The sequence below is a fragment of the Odontomachus brunneus genome, unplaced genomic scaffold (genome assembly GCF_010583005.1).
Source record: "Odontomachus brunneus isolate Ranch 3 - 2012 unplaced genomic scaffold, Obru_v1 Obru_scaffold_113, whole genome shotgun sequence".
Lineage (NCBI taxonomy): Eukaryota > Metazoa > Arthropoda > Insecta > Hymenoptera > Formicidae > Odontomachus > Odontomachus brunneus.
The window spans coordinates 826,774-842,573 of NW_022639563.1; the positions used below are offsets into that span (position 1 = coordinate 826,774).

Consider the following 15,800-nt stretch of genomic DNA (forward strand, 5'->3'; position numbering starts at 1 on the left):
GTTCATTTTTATGCAGCATATACTGCTATCTATCTTTATTCCACTTTTATTCTTTATGCAAAATTATGATGACTTTGCAATTATAACAATAACAATAACATGACACGACACGATGCGCTTTGCCATGAGAATATATGTCCGGCTAATGAAATATATGTTTTTCTCGCGTGATTTGTGGTTCACTGTATCGATAAATTTGTGAAACGTTTTATTTTGTAATTGTTGTTTTGGTGAAAGTACGATATATCCAAGTTCAGAAGTATTTGTTTAGAAAAAAACCAGCGTATCGCGTCTCGTTTAGAACCGCTAGAACCTACGAACAGCTGATGACACACATTTTTCCGCAAAGCGTTTTAAAGCTTGAATAGTTACCTTCATTGCAAGGGGACTTCTGCTATAGTCTAAAGTCATGGGGCAAAAGAGATTTTTTAGTATATAGCCTGCTTCCCAGAAGCTGTATACCAACCAAAGGTTCGCCACAAACTGCACAACATTGTATATTTGTATGAATGTCTTCAATGAGTATGGTAGCCTGTTCTTCATGAATCGAGGTCCACACACGAGTACGAAATACATGTACGCGAATATTATCAATGGCATCTTATATATGGACTCAACTAGTGGGTAATCGGCTAATCGTGGATCTGAAAAGATATATTGGCATAATTTTACAAATACCACGTTCTCGAAAATCGCAGATATTTATTAGTCATACTTCAAATTAATATACACTGCAATTGCTACACTAATCTTGTGAGGTTTCACTACGCAATAATATAAACAACACTCACCAACAAGCAGCAAATTGCTAGAATTCAGGAAGGAATCCATGGTAAACAACTATGTCGTCGATGATCTTATGTCGTCGATAATTGTTTTTGCTACAACTAGTCAACTGTGGATCTAATTAACAACGTTCTATAAGCGAAATGATTATACCGACATGTCAGAATGGCAATAGAAGAATTCTACACAATTATTCGTTTTTATATAGCGTGAACTGCTATCTATTCGTTATGCAAAAATATGATGACTATGCAGTTATAACAATGACGATAACATGACACGACACGATACGCTTTACCATGAGAACAGGAAGTATATGTTGAATAAAATTAGTTTCAGTGTAACGCATCTCACTTGATTAATATAACAGTGACGTAAAAATAAAACGACATAAATAAATGTGACGTTTGACGAGATAATTCTATCTGAAAATTGTTATTTCAATCACTTTTTATGTGCGAATCTAATATAATGAAATCTATTGTACACACTCGTACAATGTTCCGGACAGTATTCTTTTACCAAAATAACCTTTACAACACTGCAAAATATATGTGTGGAAATCGACTTATTTTAAACGAAGATCAGCTGTGAGACTCGGTGCGGACTATATTAGAATAAGTACTATTATACTTAAAAATTACAAAAAGCACAATATCCGAATAATTTTCATACTTCCGTAATTGTGTTATGTGTGATATGTAAGCACTACAGTCAGTAAAAACGCCGTGATTCGGACAACAAAATTTAGGTGGCTATTTACACACATACGCATATATGCACACACATATATATATATATACACAATTCACTTTACTATACGGTAACTTCGATGAACGAAGTTCTTATTCCTACCACTGATGACTGTATCGCTACCACCGACGCATTTCTCGGCTGACTAGCCAGGAACCTTAATATAAGCTTTTTTCCATTTTTGTCCTTTTTCGCGTTTTTTTCTATATCAATCCTTGCGATTCTGATTTATTTTTCTTACGAAACGAATGACGAAAGGAGTGCTGATTGTGTTCTTCGTCTGTGGACTCGTGATCCAACTATCTCGAATTTCTTTTGACTTCGAGCATCATGGAAAGTTGAGTTAATAAGTTGAAATTTTCTCGTGAGACGTCGGTATACATACACTGTTATGTGAAGTGATGTGACGCGCGCGCGCGTGTATGTGTGAATCTAAAATACCTCTTTTCCGACTTCTCTCGACGCTCTGTCGAGTTTGACCTTACGTGTTAATCATGTATAACCGACGTACATCACACCTGTTAAAGAAGAATGCGCTGATCTAGTATAATCCTAAGGGAGATTGAATCTCAGAGAATAATTAAAATTTTAATTTATTTTCTCTCGTTTTTTTTCTTAACACATACAATCGGTATACTTTCATGAAATCGAATAGACAATTTTACTTTTAAACTAATTATTGAATTCTATAAAATAAAAAATGATATTTTTATTATATAAAACTTAAAAAACTTAAAAAAATCTATAAAAACTAAAATCTATAAAAACTTATTTTATAGAATAACAAATAAAAAAAACAAAAATTTTCGGATATTGAGTATTTACATTTTTTAAATATTTACTCTTGTAAAATCTCAAAAAAGTATTTCATGTGTTTTCATTAATTTTCATTAATTTTACAGTAAGATAATAATAATGGAAGAACAGGGAATGAGAATATACCAAACTATGGCATGCAGACAGAATTCATATTGTGTATACCTTTAAATTTAAAATAAGATTGAAACTAGAAAAAAAATCTTTGAGAATATTTAGATTTCTTATTTAAAATAGTATGTTTAAAATATTACATTTCTAATTATTCTTCTAATACTACTACATGGATTTTCGAATCAAAGTACATAATTTTTTTTCGGAAGATCGAACTGAATCCCAATTAGATATCATGCAATTTTCTACGTGCATATTCTTATTTATAAATATATATTTTATATGTGTACGTAAAAACACACGCTAGTTCTTTATTGATATAACATACATGTATATTACAATTTTATTAACATACATGTATATGACAATTTTATTATCATTCATGTATATGACAATTTTATCCTCCCACAATCATATTAATATTAAAAAGTAATATTAGTATTTAATAGCACCAAGACATCCGTGCTTGCTCCTTATGTGCCGTTTCAAATCTCAATGTTAGTTAATCTATTCGAGAAGCTTTCTATTATTTCGGTTTATATTAATACAATATATGGCTCTTCACAATCTATTGCATTTTCTGGGGTTTTACATATGTTTTTTGATAAAAGTTATAGAATAGATACAAATTTAACAGTAAGTTTTGTAAGAAGAGTATGATACTCCAGTGTGAAACGACTTTGCAATATGTGATAAAATTCTGCGACAAGTACAACATTAGGAACAAAAATTGCACCTGCAACGTAAGACGAAAAACAATTTATAATGTATCATTGGCTAAATTTCCGGATATCGACTGGTGATACGCGCTTAAACCGCGAAAGAAATGTTATCAAGTTTTACGCAATGTAAGTGGGTATAAAGAAAGCGTGAGGAAAAAGAAAAACTTACCATTTGCACTATAGTTATACATCGTTTTAAAGGTGTAATATTTTTTTGAATATCCGGTCCACACGCTGCTAGAAAATAATAGAGGTACATTATCACGTGTACGGCACTGTTAATTATGCATATGAACACCGTGGGACCAACGCAGTAATATCTTAGGCTGCACCATGCAATTAACGAGGTGCTCACGTGATGATATACATGCAAACCGGACACTTGATTATTCTTTTTCCTTAACACGAATATGACCGTTTCGACGTAATCCAGCAATTTCAACCAAAAGAAGCCCATTGCGATATTAATACCCTGCAGTCAAATTATTTAGACGTTATTTTGTGACATATTGTTGGTATTTTTTTCTTCGTAAAACAAATACGTTTGCTTTCAGCATGTCATAAGAACTGCGTGATCGCTACGTTAGAGCTTATTATGCGTGTTCGGTCATCGATAAGTGAGAACGTTCCAATCTGTCCAGTTTCAACAGTTCCGTTTCATTCATTTATGCAGCATATACTGCTATCTATCTTTATTCCACTTTTTTTCTTTATGCAAAATTATGATGACTTTGCAATTATAACAATAACAATAACATGACACGACACGATACGCTTTGCCATGAGAATATATGTCCGGCTAATGAAATATATGTTTTTCTCGCGTGATTTGTGGTTCACTGTATCGATAAATTTGTGAAACGTTTTATTTTGTAATTGTTGTTTTGGTGAAAGTACGATATATCCAAGTTCAGAAGTATTTGTTTAGAAAAAAACCAGCGTATCGCGTCTCGTTTAGAACCGCTAGAATCTACGAGCAGCTGATGACACACATTTTTCCGTATAGCGTTTTAAAGCTTGAATAGTTACCTTCATTGCAAGGGGACTTCTGCTATAGTCTAAAGTTATGGGGCAAAAGAGATTTTTTAGTATATAGCCTGCTTCCCAGAAGCTGTATACCAACCAAAGGTTCGCCACAAACTGCACAACATTGTATATTTGTATGAATGTCTTCAATGAGTATGGTAGCCTGTTCTTCATGAATCGAGGTCCACACACAAGTACGAAATACATGTACGCGAATATTATCAATGGCATCTTATATATGGACTCAACTAGTGGGTAATCGGCTAATCGTGGATCTGAAAAGATATATTGGCATAATTTTACAAATACCACGTTCTCGAAAATCGCAGATATTTATTAGTCGTACTTCAAATTAATATACACTGCAATTGCTACACTAATCTTGTGAGGTTTCACTACGCAATAATATAAACAACACTCACCAACAAGCAGCAAATTGCTAGAATTCAGGAAGGAATCCATGGTAAACAACTATGTCGTCGATGATCTTATGTCGTCGATAATTGTTTTTGCTACAACTAGTCAACTGTGGATCTAATTAACAACGTTCTATAAGCGAAATGATTATACCGACATGTCAGAATGGCAATAGAAGAATTCTACACAATTATTCGTTTTTATATAGCGTGAACTGCTATCTATTCGTTATGCAAAAATATGATGACTATGCAGTTATAACAATGACGATAACATGACACGACACGATACGCTTTACCATGAGAACAGGAAGTATATGTTGAATAAAATTAGTTTCAGTGTAACGCATCTCACTTGATTAATATAACAGAGACGTAAAAATAAAACGACATAAATAAATGTGACGTTTGACGAGATAATTCTATCTGAAAATTGTTATTTCAATCACTTTTTATGTGCAAATCTAATATAATGAAATCTATTGTACACACTTGTACAATGCTCCGGACAGTATTCTTTTACCAAAATAACCTTTACAACACTGCAAAATATATATGTGGAAATCGACTTATTTTAAACGAAGATCAGCTGTGAGACTCGGTGCGGACTATATTAGAATAAGTACTATTATACTTAAAAATTACAAAAAGCACAATATCCGAATAATTTTCATACTTCCGTAATTGTGTTATGTGTGATATGTAAGCACTACAGTCAGTAAAAACGCCGTGATTCGGACAACAAAATTTAGGTGGCTATTTACACACATACGCATATATGCACACACATATATATATATATACACAATTCACTTTACTATACGGTAACTTCGATGAACGAAGTTCTTATTCCTACCACTGATGACTGTATCGCTACCACCGACGCATTTCTCGGCTGACTAGCCAGGAACCTTAATATAAGCTTTTTTCCATTTTTGTCCTTTTTCGCGTTTTTTTCTATATCAATCCTTGCGATTCTGATTTATTTTTCTTACGAAACGAATGACGAAAGGAGTGCTGATTGTGTTCTTCGTCTGTGGACTCGTGATCCAACTATCTCGAATTTCTTTTGACTTCGAGCATCATGGAAAGTTGAGTTAATAAGTTGAAATTTTCTCGTGAGACGTCGGTATACATACACTGTTATGTGAAGTGATGTGACGCGCGCGCGCGTGTATGTGTGAATCTAAAATACCTCTTTTCCGACTTCTCTCGACGCTCTGTCGAGTTTGACCTTACGTGTTAATCATGTATAACCGACGTACATCACACCTGGTAAAGAAGAATGCGCTGATCTAGTATAATCCTAAGGGAGATTGAATCTCAGAGAATAATTAAAATTTTAATTTATTTTCTCTCGTTTTTTTTCTTAACACATACAATCGGTATACTTTCATGAAATCGAATAGACAATTTTACTTTTAAACTAATTATTGAATTCTATAAAATAAAAAATGATATTTTTATTATATAAAACTTAAAAAACTTAAAAAAATCTATAAAAACTAAAATCTATAAAAACTTATTTTATAGAATAACAAATAAAAAAAACAAAAATTTTCGGATATTGAGTATTTACATTTTTTAAATATTTACTCTTGTAAAATCTCAAAAAAGTATTTCATGTGTTTTCATTAATTTTCATTAATTTTACAGTAAGATAATAATAATGGAAGAACAGGGAATGAGAATATACCAAACTATGGCATGCAGACAGAATTCATATTGTGTATACCTTTAAATTTAAAATAAGATTGAAACTAGAAAAAAAATCTTTGAGAATATTTAGATTTCTTATTTAAAATAGTATGTTTAAAATATTACATTTCTAATTATTCTTCTAATACTACTACATGGATTTTCGAATCAAAGTACATAATTTTTTTTCGGAAGATCGAACTGAATCCCAATTAGATATCATGCAATTTTCTACGTGCATATTCTTATTTATAAATATATATTTTATATGTGTACGTAAAAACACACGCTAGTTCTTTATTGATATAACATACATGTATATTACAATTTTATTAACATACATGTATATGACAATTTTATTATCATTCATGTATATGACAATTTTATCCTCCCACAATCATATTAATATTAAAAAGTAATATTAGTATTTAATAGCACCAAGACATCCGTGCTTGCTCCTTATGTGCCGTTTCAAATCTCAATGTTAGTTAATCTATTCGAGAAGCTTTCTATTATTTCGGTTTATATTAATACAATATATGGCTCTTCACAATCTATTGCATTTTCTGGGGTTTTACATATGTTTTTTGATAAAAGTTATAGAATAGATACAAATTTAACAGTAAGTTTTGTAAGAAGAGTATGATACTCCAGTGTGAAACGACTTTGCAATATGTGATAAAATTCTGCGACAAGTACAACATTAGGAACAAAAATTGCACCTGCAACGTAAGACGAAAAACAATTTATAATGTATCATTGGCTAAATTTCCGGATATCGACTGGTGATACGCGCTTAAACCGCGAAAGAAATGTTATCAAGTTTTACGCAATGTAAGTGGGTATAAAGAAAGCGTGAGGAAAAAGAAAAACTTACCATTTGCACTATAGTTATACATCGTTTTAAAGGTGTAATATTTTTTTGAATATCCGGTCCACACGCTGCTAGAAAATAATAGAGGTACATTATCACGTGTACGGCACTGTTAATTATGCATATGAACACCGTGGGACCAACGCAGTAATATCTTAGGCTGCACCATGCAATTAACGAGGTGCTCACGTGATGATATACATGCAAACCGGACACTTGATTATTCTTTTTCCTTAACACGAATATGACCGTTTCGACGTAATCCAGCAATTTCAACCAAAAGAAGCCCATTGCGATATTAATACCCTGCAGTCAAATTATTTAGACGTTATTTTGTGACATATTGTTGGTATTTTTTTCTTCGTAAAACAAATACGTTTGCTTTCAGCATGTCATAAGAACTGCGTGATCGCTACGTTAGAGCTTATTATGCGTGTTCGGTCATCGATAAGTGAGAACGTTCCAATCTGTCCAGTTTCAACAGTTCCGTTTCATTCATTTATGCAGCATATACTGCTATCTATCTTTATTCCACTTTTTTTCTTTATGCAAAATTATGATGACTTTGCAATTATAACAATAACAATAACATGACACGACACGATACGCTTTGCCATGAGAATATATGTCCGGCTAATGAAATATATGTTTTTCTCGCGTGATTTGTGGTTCACTGTATCGATAAATTTGTGAAACGTTTTATTTTGTAATTGTTGTTTTGGTGAAAGTACGATATATCCAAGTTCAGAAGTATTTGTTTAGAAAAAAACCAGCGTATCGCGTCTCGTTTAGAACCGCTAGAATCTACGAGCAGCTGATGACACACATTTTTCCGTATAGCGTTTTAAAGCTTGAATAGTTACCTTCATTGCAAGGGGACTTCTGCTATAGTCTAAAGTTATGGGGCAAAAGAGATTTTTTAGTATATAGCCTGCTTCCCAGAAGCTGTATACCAACCAAAGGTTCGCCACAAACTGCACAACATTGTATATTTGTATGAATGTCTTCAATGAGTATGGTAGCCTGTTCTTCATGAATCGAGGTCCACACACAAGTACGAAATACATGTACGCGAATATTATCAATGGCATCTTATATATGGACTCAACTAGTGGGTAATCGGCTAATCGTGGATCTGAAAAGATATATTGGCATAATTTTACAAATACCACGTTCTCGAAAATCGCAGATATTTATTAGTCGTACTTCAAATTAATATACACTGCAATTGCTACACTAATCTTGTGAGGTTTCACTACGCAATAATATAAACAACACTCACCAACAAGCAGCAAATTGCTAGAATTCAGGAAGGAATCCATGGTAAACAACTATGTCGTCGATGATCTTATGTCGTCGATAATTGTTTTTGCTACAACTAGTCAACTGTGGATCTAATTAACAACGTTCTATAAGCGAAATGATTATACCGACATGTCAGAATGGCAATAGAAGAATTCTACACAATTATTCGTTTTTATATAGCGTAAACTCCTACTTCGACCTTTATTCTTTATGCAAAATTATGATAACTCTGCAATTATAATAATGACAATAACATGACATGACACGATACGCTTTACCATGAGAAGGGGTAGTATAGGTTGAATAAAATTAGTTTCATTCTAACGCATCTCACTTGATTAATATAACAGTTTATAAATGTGACGTTTGACAAGATAATTCTATCTGAAAATTGTTATTTCAATCACTTTTTATTTGCAATTACGATATTTACGAATTTAATATAATGAAATTCGTAAAATAATGAAGTTTCCATCACTTTCAGTAATATGTAAAATGCATTAAATATAGATACACGTAAGTGTATTGATTATTTCAATCTTGTTGGATTATATCTGCCTTATTTAGAGAAAGAGAAAGAGAGAGAAGAAGAGAGCGAGTTCAAAAGTTTATTTTATATTAGTATTGTTTAATTTACTTTTTTCTAAGTATAACAACATATTTAAAAATTTTTTGAAAAAGGAGAATCAAAAGAGTTAAAAAAAATATTTCTATAAAAAATGAAAACATGATATGCATTTCGAGTATACCATATCTTTTGTTAATACAACCTCTTAATTATTTTAGCAATTATAACAATAAGCATCGTATATTTTACAAGTGCAATATTTTAGAAGTGATGAATTTGTTTGCATAATGACTACCGCATTTGGTTTGTTTGTATTTGTTCAATTTTGAGGTATAATTTATGACATTCATAAATAAATCATCTATAATGCACATTATAGATTGTTATGTATATTTACATTGAATTGTTCTCGTACAGAAATCAGCGATTGTTCTAGAGAGTCAGGTGTAACAAGCGTTCACAGACGTCGTGCATCGCAACCGACATATGTTAGATTTTCATCAAGGGAAAATTTGTCGACATTAAACATAACTATTACTTGTGGAATAGCTATTATTTATCGTTACGATAGTCACGTATCGCGAGTAACATTGACGTAAACTTGCTTACGATCTTCTTCGAAACTACAACTACATCGTATGCAACGATACCTTCACACAACAAAATCTGCTATTACACTTTAATAACAAAAAAGAGGAAAAGAATCGTCCTATTAGCAAAATTGACGTTACCGTTTACGGTATTTAGTTGGATAAACACACGATTGCCGATTGCGTGAACCAACTTCGTAATACGAAATATCGAAACTATGCTCGACAGCTAATTTCACACTCAAATAATGAAAGTCTCTTGGCAGATTTTTCTCTTTTCGCGGTAATCTTAAATAATTCATATATAATCAAATTAAAATATATATCTCAGATCCTTGTATGAGTATGTTATGTGTGTCTGGTCGTGTCTATACGTCCGTGCATAAAATCATATATTTTATTTCAATAATATATTTTATTTCAAGAATAGGGTTGAAACGTAACCTATATTCACTTTTGAATAATGACGTCAGCTTATGGTCAGCTAGTTACCTTTTCAAATGGCTGGTCTTCCCACGCTAATATCTTTTGATAGGCGAAACGCCAGGAGTAATAATAATAATGTACCCACTAATTATTGGGAGTATTTACAGTGATAGCACTGCAATCTTCTACTATTGCTATTACTCGCGTTTCGTCCGTCTACCGGCGTATATCTGAATAAGAAAACCAGTTGTCAGCCTGATAACAAGCCTGCTTATAATATGAAAGCATCTTACTTATATAGACGATGACTTTCGTCCAAATCACAATATATATTATAGTTTCGTTCATATGATACTCATAAATCCGTAACACGCAAATCATTTCAGCTCTTGTGTTCTTCGAAGTATTGTGCAAATTAAATTACTCTGATGGAAAACGATCGATAATACGGACGAGCACATATGCATCGCCTATAATGTGAAATTAAGCGCGCGAGTAACGACTATTTTATATAATAAGTTATACAATTTTTATAATACGTCATATGATACATGCGCTGCATATTCGATTACAGGACAAGCGCACGCATTATGATGCACACAAAGAAAATATTGCAGCAAAAAATATGTTAAAATTGGATTATACTGAAATTATAATATAAATTACTATAGAAATAGTAAATTTTACGATTTACCTAATATATGTTACAAAAAACATTCAAGTAATTACAATAATTTTATAGTAAAATGTCAAACGTGCATATTTTTAAACAAGTAGTAACTTGTACTAATAACTTTAATCATAATTCTTTTTCTTTCTCTATCTGGTCCGAGATTACAAAAATTTTTACTACAATATTTTATCTATGCACATATTATGACACAAGTATCGAGCCGTTAGAATTACGCGTCTTGGCGCTATTACATGTTCTTAGATGTGCCTCTGTAGAATTCGCGAAACAGCAACAGATTTGTTATCGAATTTCCGATCCGAATACGAATCCGCAAGCACGCGGTGTGGGGCAACTTGGGAATAACGTCTGAGATATGCAAATTATTACGGCGCGGCAGGAGCAGTTAGAGTAATGAAATCAGGAAGTTTGTCAAGTCAATCATAATCGCGTATGTAAATAAAAATGCCATTGAGCTAGAATATCTCATCGTTATAAAATAACGCGCATACGAACGCGTTGAAATGTCGCTAATTTTAATTCCCTGTCTTTAAGTGTTACGACTCTCAAAATTGTCGCGATCGATCCCTTCGATATGCCCAGTAGGAATCCAGTAATAACGGTGTCTCTCCGTAATAATGGACGTGTATATATTCAGAGTAACTCAAGAATTAATAAAAAATTATCAGTTTTACTGATATTATTGTGACGCAAGATTATAGCGAAGAATTTCATAAGTATCACGACAGAAATGTGAACACACAATCGTTTCGCGCAAACATACCGACGGTAGATCCGGCAGACATTTCGTACGTATAACTTACTATTTGCAAGAATTATTTGCAAGATCGTTTATAAACGGCTTAATCAGGTTAATGACTTTCTGTACGGATAGTCTGAATATGGTAAGTAGTAAGTACACGTTATGACATGTACAAAATAATTGAGTGAAATGATAAACGTCAACATTCTGCCCCCAAACGACGTAGGTAAACGTTCCAATAATTAAACTTGATAAAAAAGCACGATCAGTTTTGTATTTTATTAATAAGTAATTAATGAAATTACAAAGCAAACTAACGTTTATGTAGAACCTTGATTTATCAGCGATCGAGAAATAATACAAATAAATAATATATAATCAATAAATATCAATTATAATTTTAATGGGATATGTCAGAGTTGTGCCAGTAATTAAATTGAAAATTGAATCATGTCCTAATTACTGAACAATACAGCCTTAGTAATTGAATGATCATTAAATAATATTACAAATTGGGACGTAAAAAAATACCTTTTAACAAGATCTCAAAGATTTGTTAAGAAATATTAAATACAAATATATTTTTAATGTTTCGAGTACTGGAACAAGGTTTAATTATTGGGACATTTATCTTATTTCGAGTAAATTCAAACAAACATTCCGTCGGACACATGGTGGTGCAAACGCGAAAAAATAATCTAATTGTATTTCTTCCCGAACACTTGTACGATCGTCTCGACGAGATGAACTAGTTTTGAAAGTATTAGCTATTGCATGGTCGTACAATGTGAGCTAGAAGATGCGTGTTGGAGAACCCGTAGAAAAAAAACCATATACGCACATGATTTCTTTGCGGCATGCTGTGACGTGTAATTTTTTAAAATATTGTTTATTGACGTGTTTCTTTACCTTTTATATTTCATGAACTTACTTTATCATAAAAATGATATTCAAATAACATTATTCGTTATCGGGTATCTTGATCTTTCGATATACTTTTAATTAATATGCATCCTGTTACTATTTTTCTCCATGATATTGATACGCAGATGTCGATAAAGGGAATGATATTTAGACCTTAGTTATATATGTACTACTAAATCATTTCCGTCTAATATAATTAAAAAAAAAAATTTTCTAGATTATTCACTGTGATGCACGAATATATTATTACAGTATCATGGCATATTAAAGAAAGACTCTTAACAGTTGCTAGACTCACCTGATACACTTGGAATCCGTTGGATACTCGGCGACAAAAATAAACGCTTTCCTCCATATATTATATATGTATTATTGGGATCATCATTTCGCGCGTTATATTGAATATGTCGAGAACGAGATGTTCGCGTCGATGTTTATGCCTTCCTTCCACCCTGCTCCTGCCTCTAATGTAGCGTCATTTGGCAAAATATCGATTTATTAGTACCGGTAATTCTATTTCGTTCGCTACAATGAGACAATTGTTACTATCAAATGTTATTGGTGGTTTATCACGAAACGTGACAGTAGTGCGATCGGTATTATCGTAAGTCGTGCAAACGGTAAATACAAAACGATTAAAATTTGAAATCGATTTTGCGTTAATCGCTTCGTGGGAAATTGAAACTTCGTCCGCTGTTGAGCTCCGGAATTTACACGATACAGCGTTTTAATAGATTTTCAATTTCGTGTGAAAAATAATAAATCTATTTATAATCAAATTATTAAATTCTCCTGTGGCACAATGTAGGAGCGCTTGAAATTTCGAAAGAGCTTAAACATCGCATATGCTTATACAAATTTATCGTTACGGAAAAGCGCAAACCGATCGATATTGAATAATCAACCTCTTAACATTTAACCTTACGCAACCACGACGCTGTTCACCGCCACAAGTGCATGTAATTTCCTTGAAAATTGAAAACGCGTTACTAACTTTAACTCACAAAGATTATTTAAGTTGATACGAATTTATTGATAAATCTATGATGAAAAAGGAATCTTGACGGAAGTTGTGAGACGAAACGATGGTAAGATTTACGTCGCGTATATCATAAATCTTAAAAACAACAAAAACGAAACAGAAACGTTTAATTAATTAAATTGATCGAGTTTTGAAGAACGAAATATCTCCTTTCTTTAAAATGTACTGAGAAAAAAATCTTGGCAATTTATTTGTGAGATATAAAATTTATTACTGTAAATAAACTTTATATTTCACGAATAAATTTTGCAATATTTTTTTCAGTATATATATATTCGAGTAAATTATTTATTTTTTAAATGTAACATATAAATGTAAATAAATGTAATAATGTAATGTAACTGAAAATAACAAAACAAGGCAAAAACGTTTAATTAATTAAATTGGTCGAGTTTTGGAAAACAAAATATCTCCTTTCTTTAAAATGCACTGAAAAAAAACCCAACAATTTATTTGTGAGATATAAAATTTATTACTGTAAATAATACAACAATTTATTTGTGAGATATAAAATTTATTACTGTAAATAAACTTTATATACCACGAATAAATTTTAAAGTATTTATATAGTATATATATATAAAGGTTATTATAAACACTATAGAAGACTCTTGTAAAGCCTTTATATGTATATATGCAATATTAATGATTGCTATTGAAATTTTTATGATAAACTCTAAAGAACAAAACAATATATTGACGAATCAGTTCTCATTATTACTAATTTACCGTTTATATATTACTTGCAAAAATAATTCGTAAAGATGACCTTTCGAATGCACTGGGCTCACGTGCTCGACATGTTACACCATGTATATGTTACATTATAAATAATACACAATTCACCGAAGTGATGAACGTCGTAAGACTGACATGCTTCGTGCAGCGGCTAGTCATGGACTTAAATTAGAACAAGTTAAGGTGTGCACATACAAATGCAGGAAAAATAGCTGCTGTTCTCTCCTTCTTTCTCTACGCGATAAGACAATTTTCTGTACGATATTTATCACTCATACAGTCAGTACCTTCCTCACGCGCGATTCGGAAAGTGGATCGAAACGTTTGATGTACACCACGCCACGCAACAAATGTTGGATGCTCGAGTTACGTTGTCAGTGTACACGCGCTAATAGAATTCGGATATTGGCCTTTTCGAACTTGAAAATTGAAACGAATAGCAGAATCACGCTAAATAAAATAGTAAAATAAATGAAAATGTGTGACGAGATACGATTAAATTAATAAATACATGAGATTCTATATTTACAATTAATTTGACGTACAATTGTGAGGCATCTTCTCGATATCGTGCGTGATACGTGACTCTAAATTGACCTATCTCGCTATTTGCATGCAAAACATATCTATTTACTCTTTCACTGGATTCATCGATTCGCGTGCTAATATTGATAATGATAATTAACGTTGATATGAGATGATCACGGATGTCGATATTACTCACCAGTTATTTCCGACCAATAATAATAATATGATGCGATTTCGCGAAATCCATCGTACGTGCACTAATGAGATTATTCATAATCGATGAGGACACGTTTATGTAATGAAAGGTCAATCGCACATCTCGTCGTAACAATTACGAAGGAAGAACCGATTTTGAAAGTTTTTTCGATATTCGTGTCATTTATATAGAATCTTAAAACATACGACTATTTACTTGTAAGATTTCGTCATACACGAACTGATTGTTTTGTTTTCTCGATATAACCTGCTTACGCTACAATTGTCGTAAGAATGCAGATCGGGTCACGTTGAGTCCACGTGATTACCTGATGAGAAAATTCACGACATTATAGTTTTTAATGAAGTCAACGCTTCCGTCGAATATATTGAATATACAATTAACAGTTCACCGGGGTCCCATGACCATGTTTGAAGTCGCGCTTTACAATTCGATCGTTTTAACGCGCGTAATCGACGTTAATTTATTTCGACGAAAATTTCTCGATGAAATACTGGCATGTTCCGTGGCATGTTTCCATTTTTGTCGGAGAGTAATATGAAATCGACGTTTTGCAATCCCGTTATGCAGTTACAAGAACGCGGTTAATATTGTAATTGCATTTTACGCGCCGATCGACACAATAACGTTAATGCGCATCACATTAACATTTTTAACGAAACCAGCTATTTAACGAGAAGTGTCGATTTAACGAGATACAAAGGTGAACTTGCATTGTTCGATGAGTGAATTAAATCATCATGCTGAGAAAATAACCTGTTTAACTGTTAGACCATATATATATATATATATATATATATATATATATATATATATATATATAT

At 32.2% G+C, this 15,800-nt stretch overlaps 3 protein-coding genes across 4 annotated transcripts in view; 1 reads left to right on the top strand and 2 right to left on the bottom strand.

Annotated features, from left to right (window-relative positions):
- The window catches only part of LOC116849363 (elongation of very long chain fatty acids protein 1-like), a 5,871-nt gene extending 1,056 nt beyond the window's left edge, over positions 1-4,815 (bottom strand). The window contains exons 1-3 of the mRNA XM_032826449.1: positions 4,640-4,815; positions 4,221-4,492; positions 3,361-3,663 (exon numbers count right to left, since the gene is read on the bottom strand). Coding sequence (XP_032682340.1) covers positions 3,361-3,663; positions 4,221-4,492; positions 4,640-4,679 — 615 coding nt within the window. The 5' untranslated portion in view covers positions 4,680-4,815. The remainder of the gene's footprint in view (positions 1-3,360; positions 3,664-4,220; positions 4,493-4,639) is intronic.
- LOC116849356 overlaps positions 1-15,800 on the top strand; it is a 473,095-nt gene that overhangs the window by 103,954 nt on the left and 353,341 nt on the right. The gene's annotated exons all lie outside the window — the stretch shown is intronic.
- On the bottom strand, positions 5,885-8,688 carry LOC116849357 (elongation of very long chain fatty acids protein 1-like). Of its 2 annotated transcripts, none has more exons than XM_032826436.1 (4): positions 8,488-8,658; positions 8,069-8,340; positions 7,209-7,511; positions 5,885-5,905 (listed from the first exon to the last, which is right to left on the bottom strand). In XM_032826436.1, the coding sequence occupies exons 1-4, from the start codon at positions 8,525-8,527 to the stop codon at positions 5,900-5,902; spliced, it is 621 nt and encodes a 206-aa protein (XP_032682327.1). In that variant the 5' UTR covers positions 8,528-8,658; the 3' UTR covers positions 5,885-5,899. The 2 variants fall into 2 exon arrangements, with proteins under 2 accessions (XP_032682327.1, XP_032682326.1); XM_032826435.1 differs by lacking the exon at positions 5,885-5,905 and adding an exon at positions 6,406-7,053 and having other exon boundaries at positions 8,488-8,688.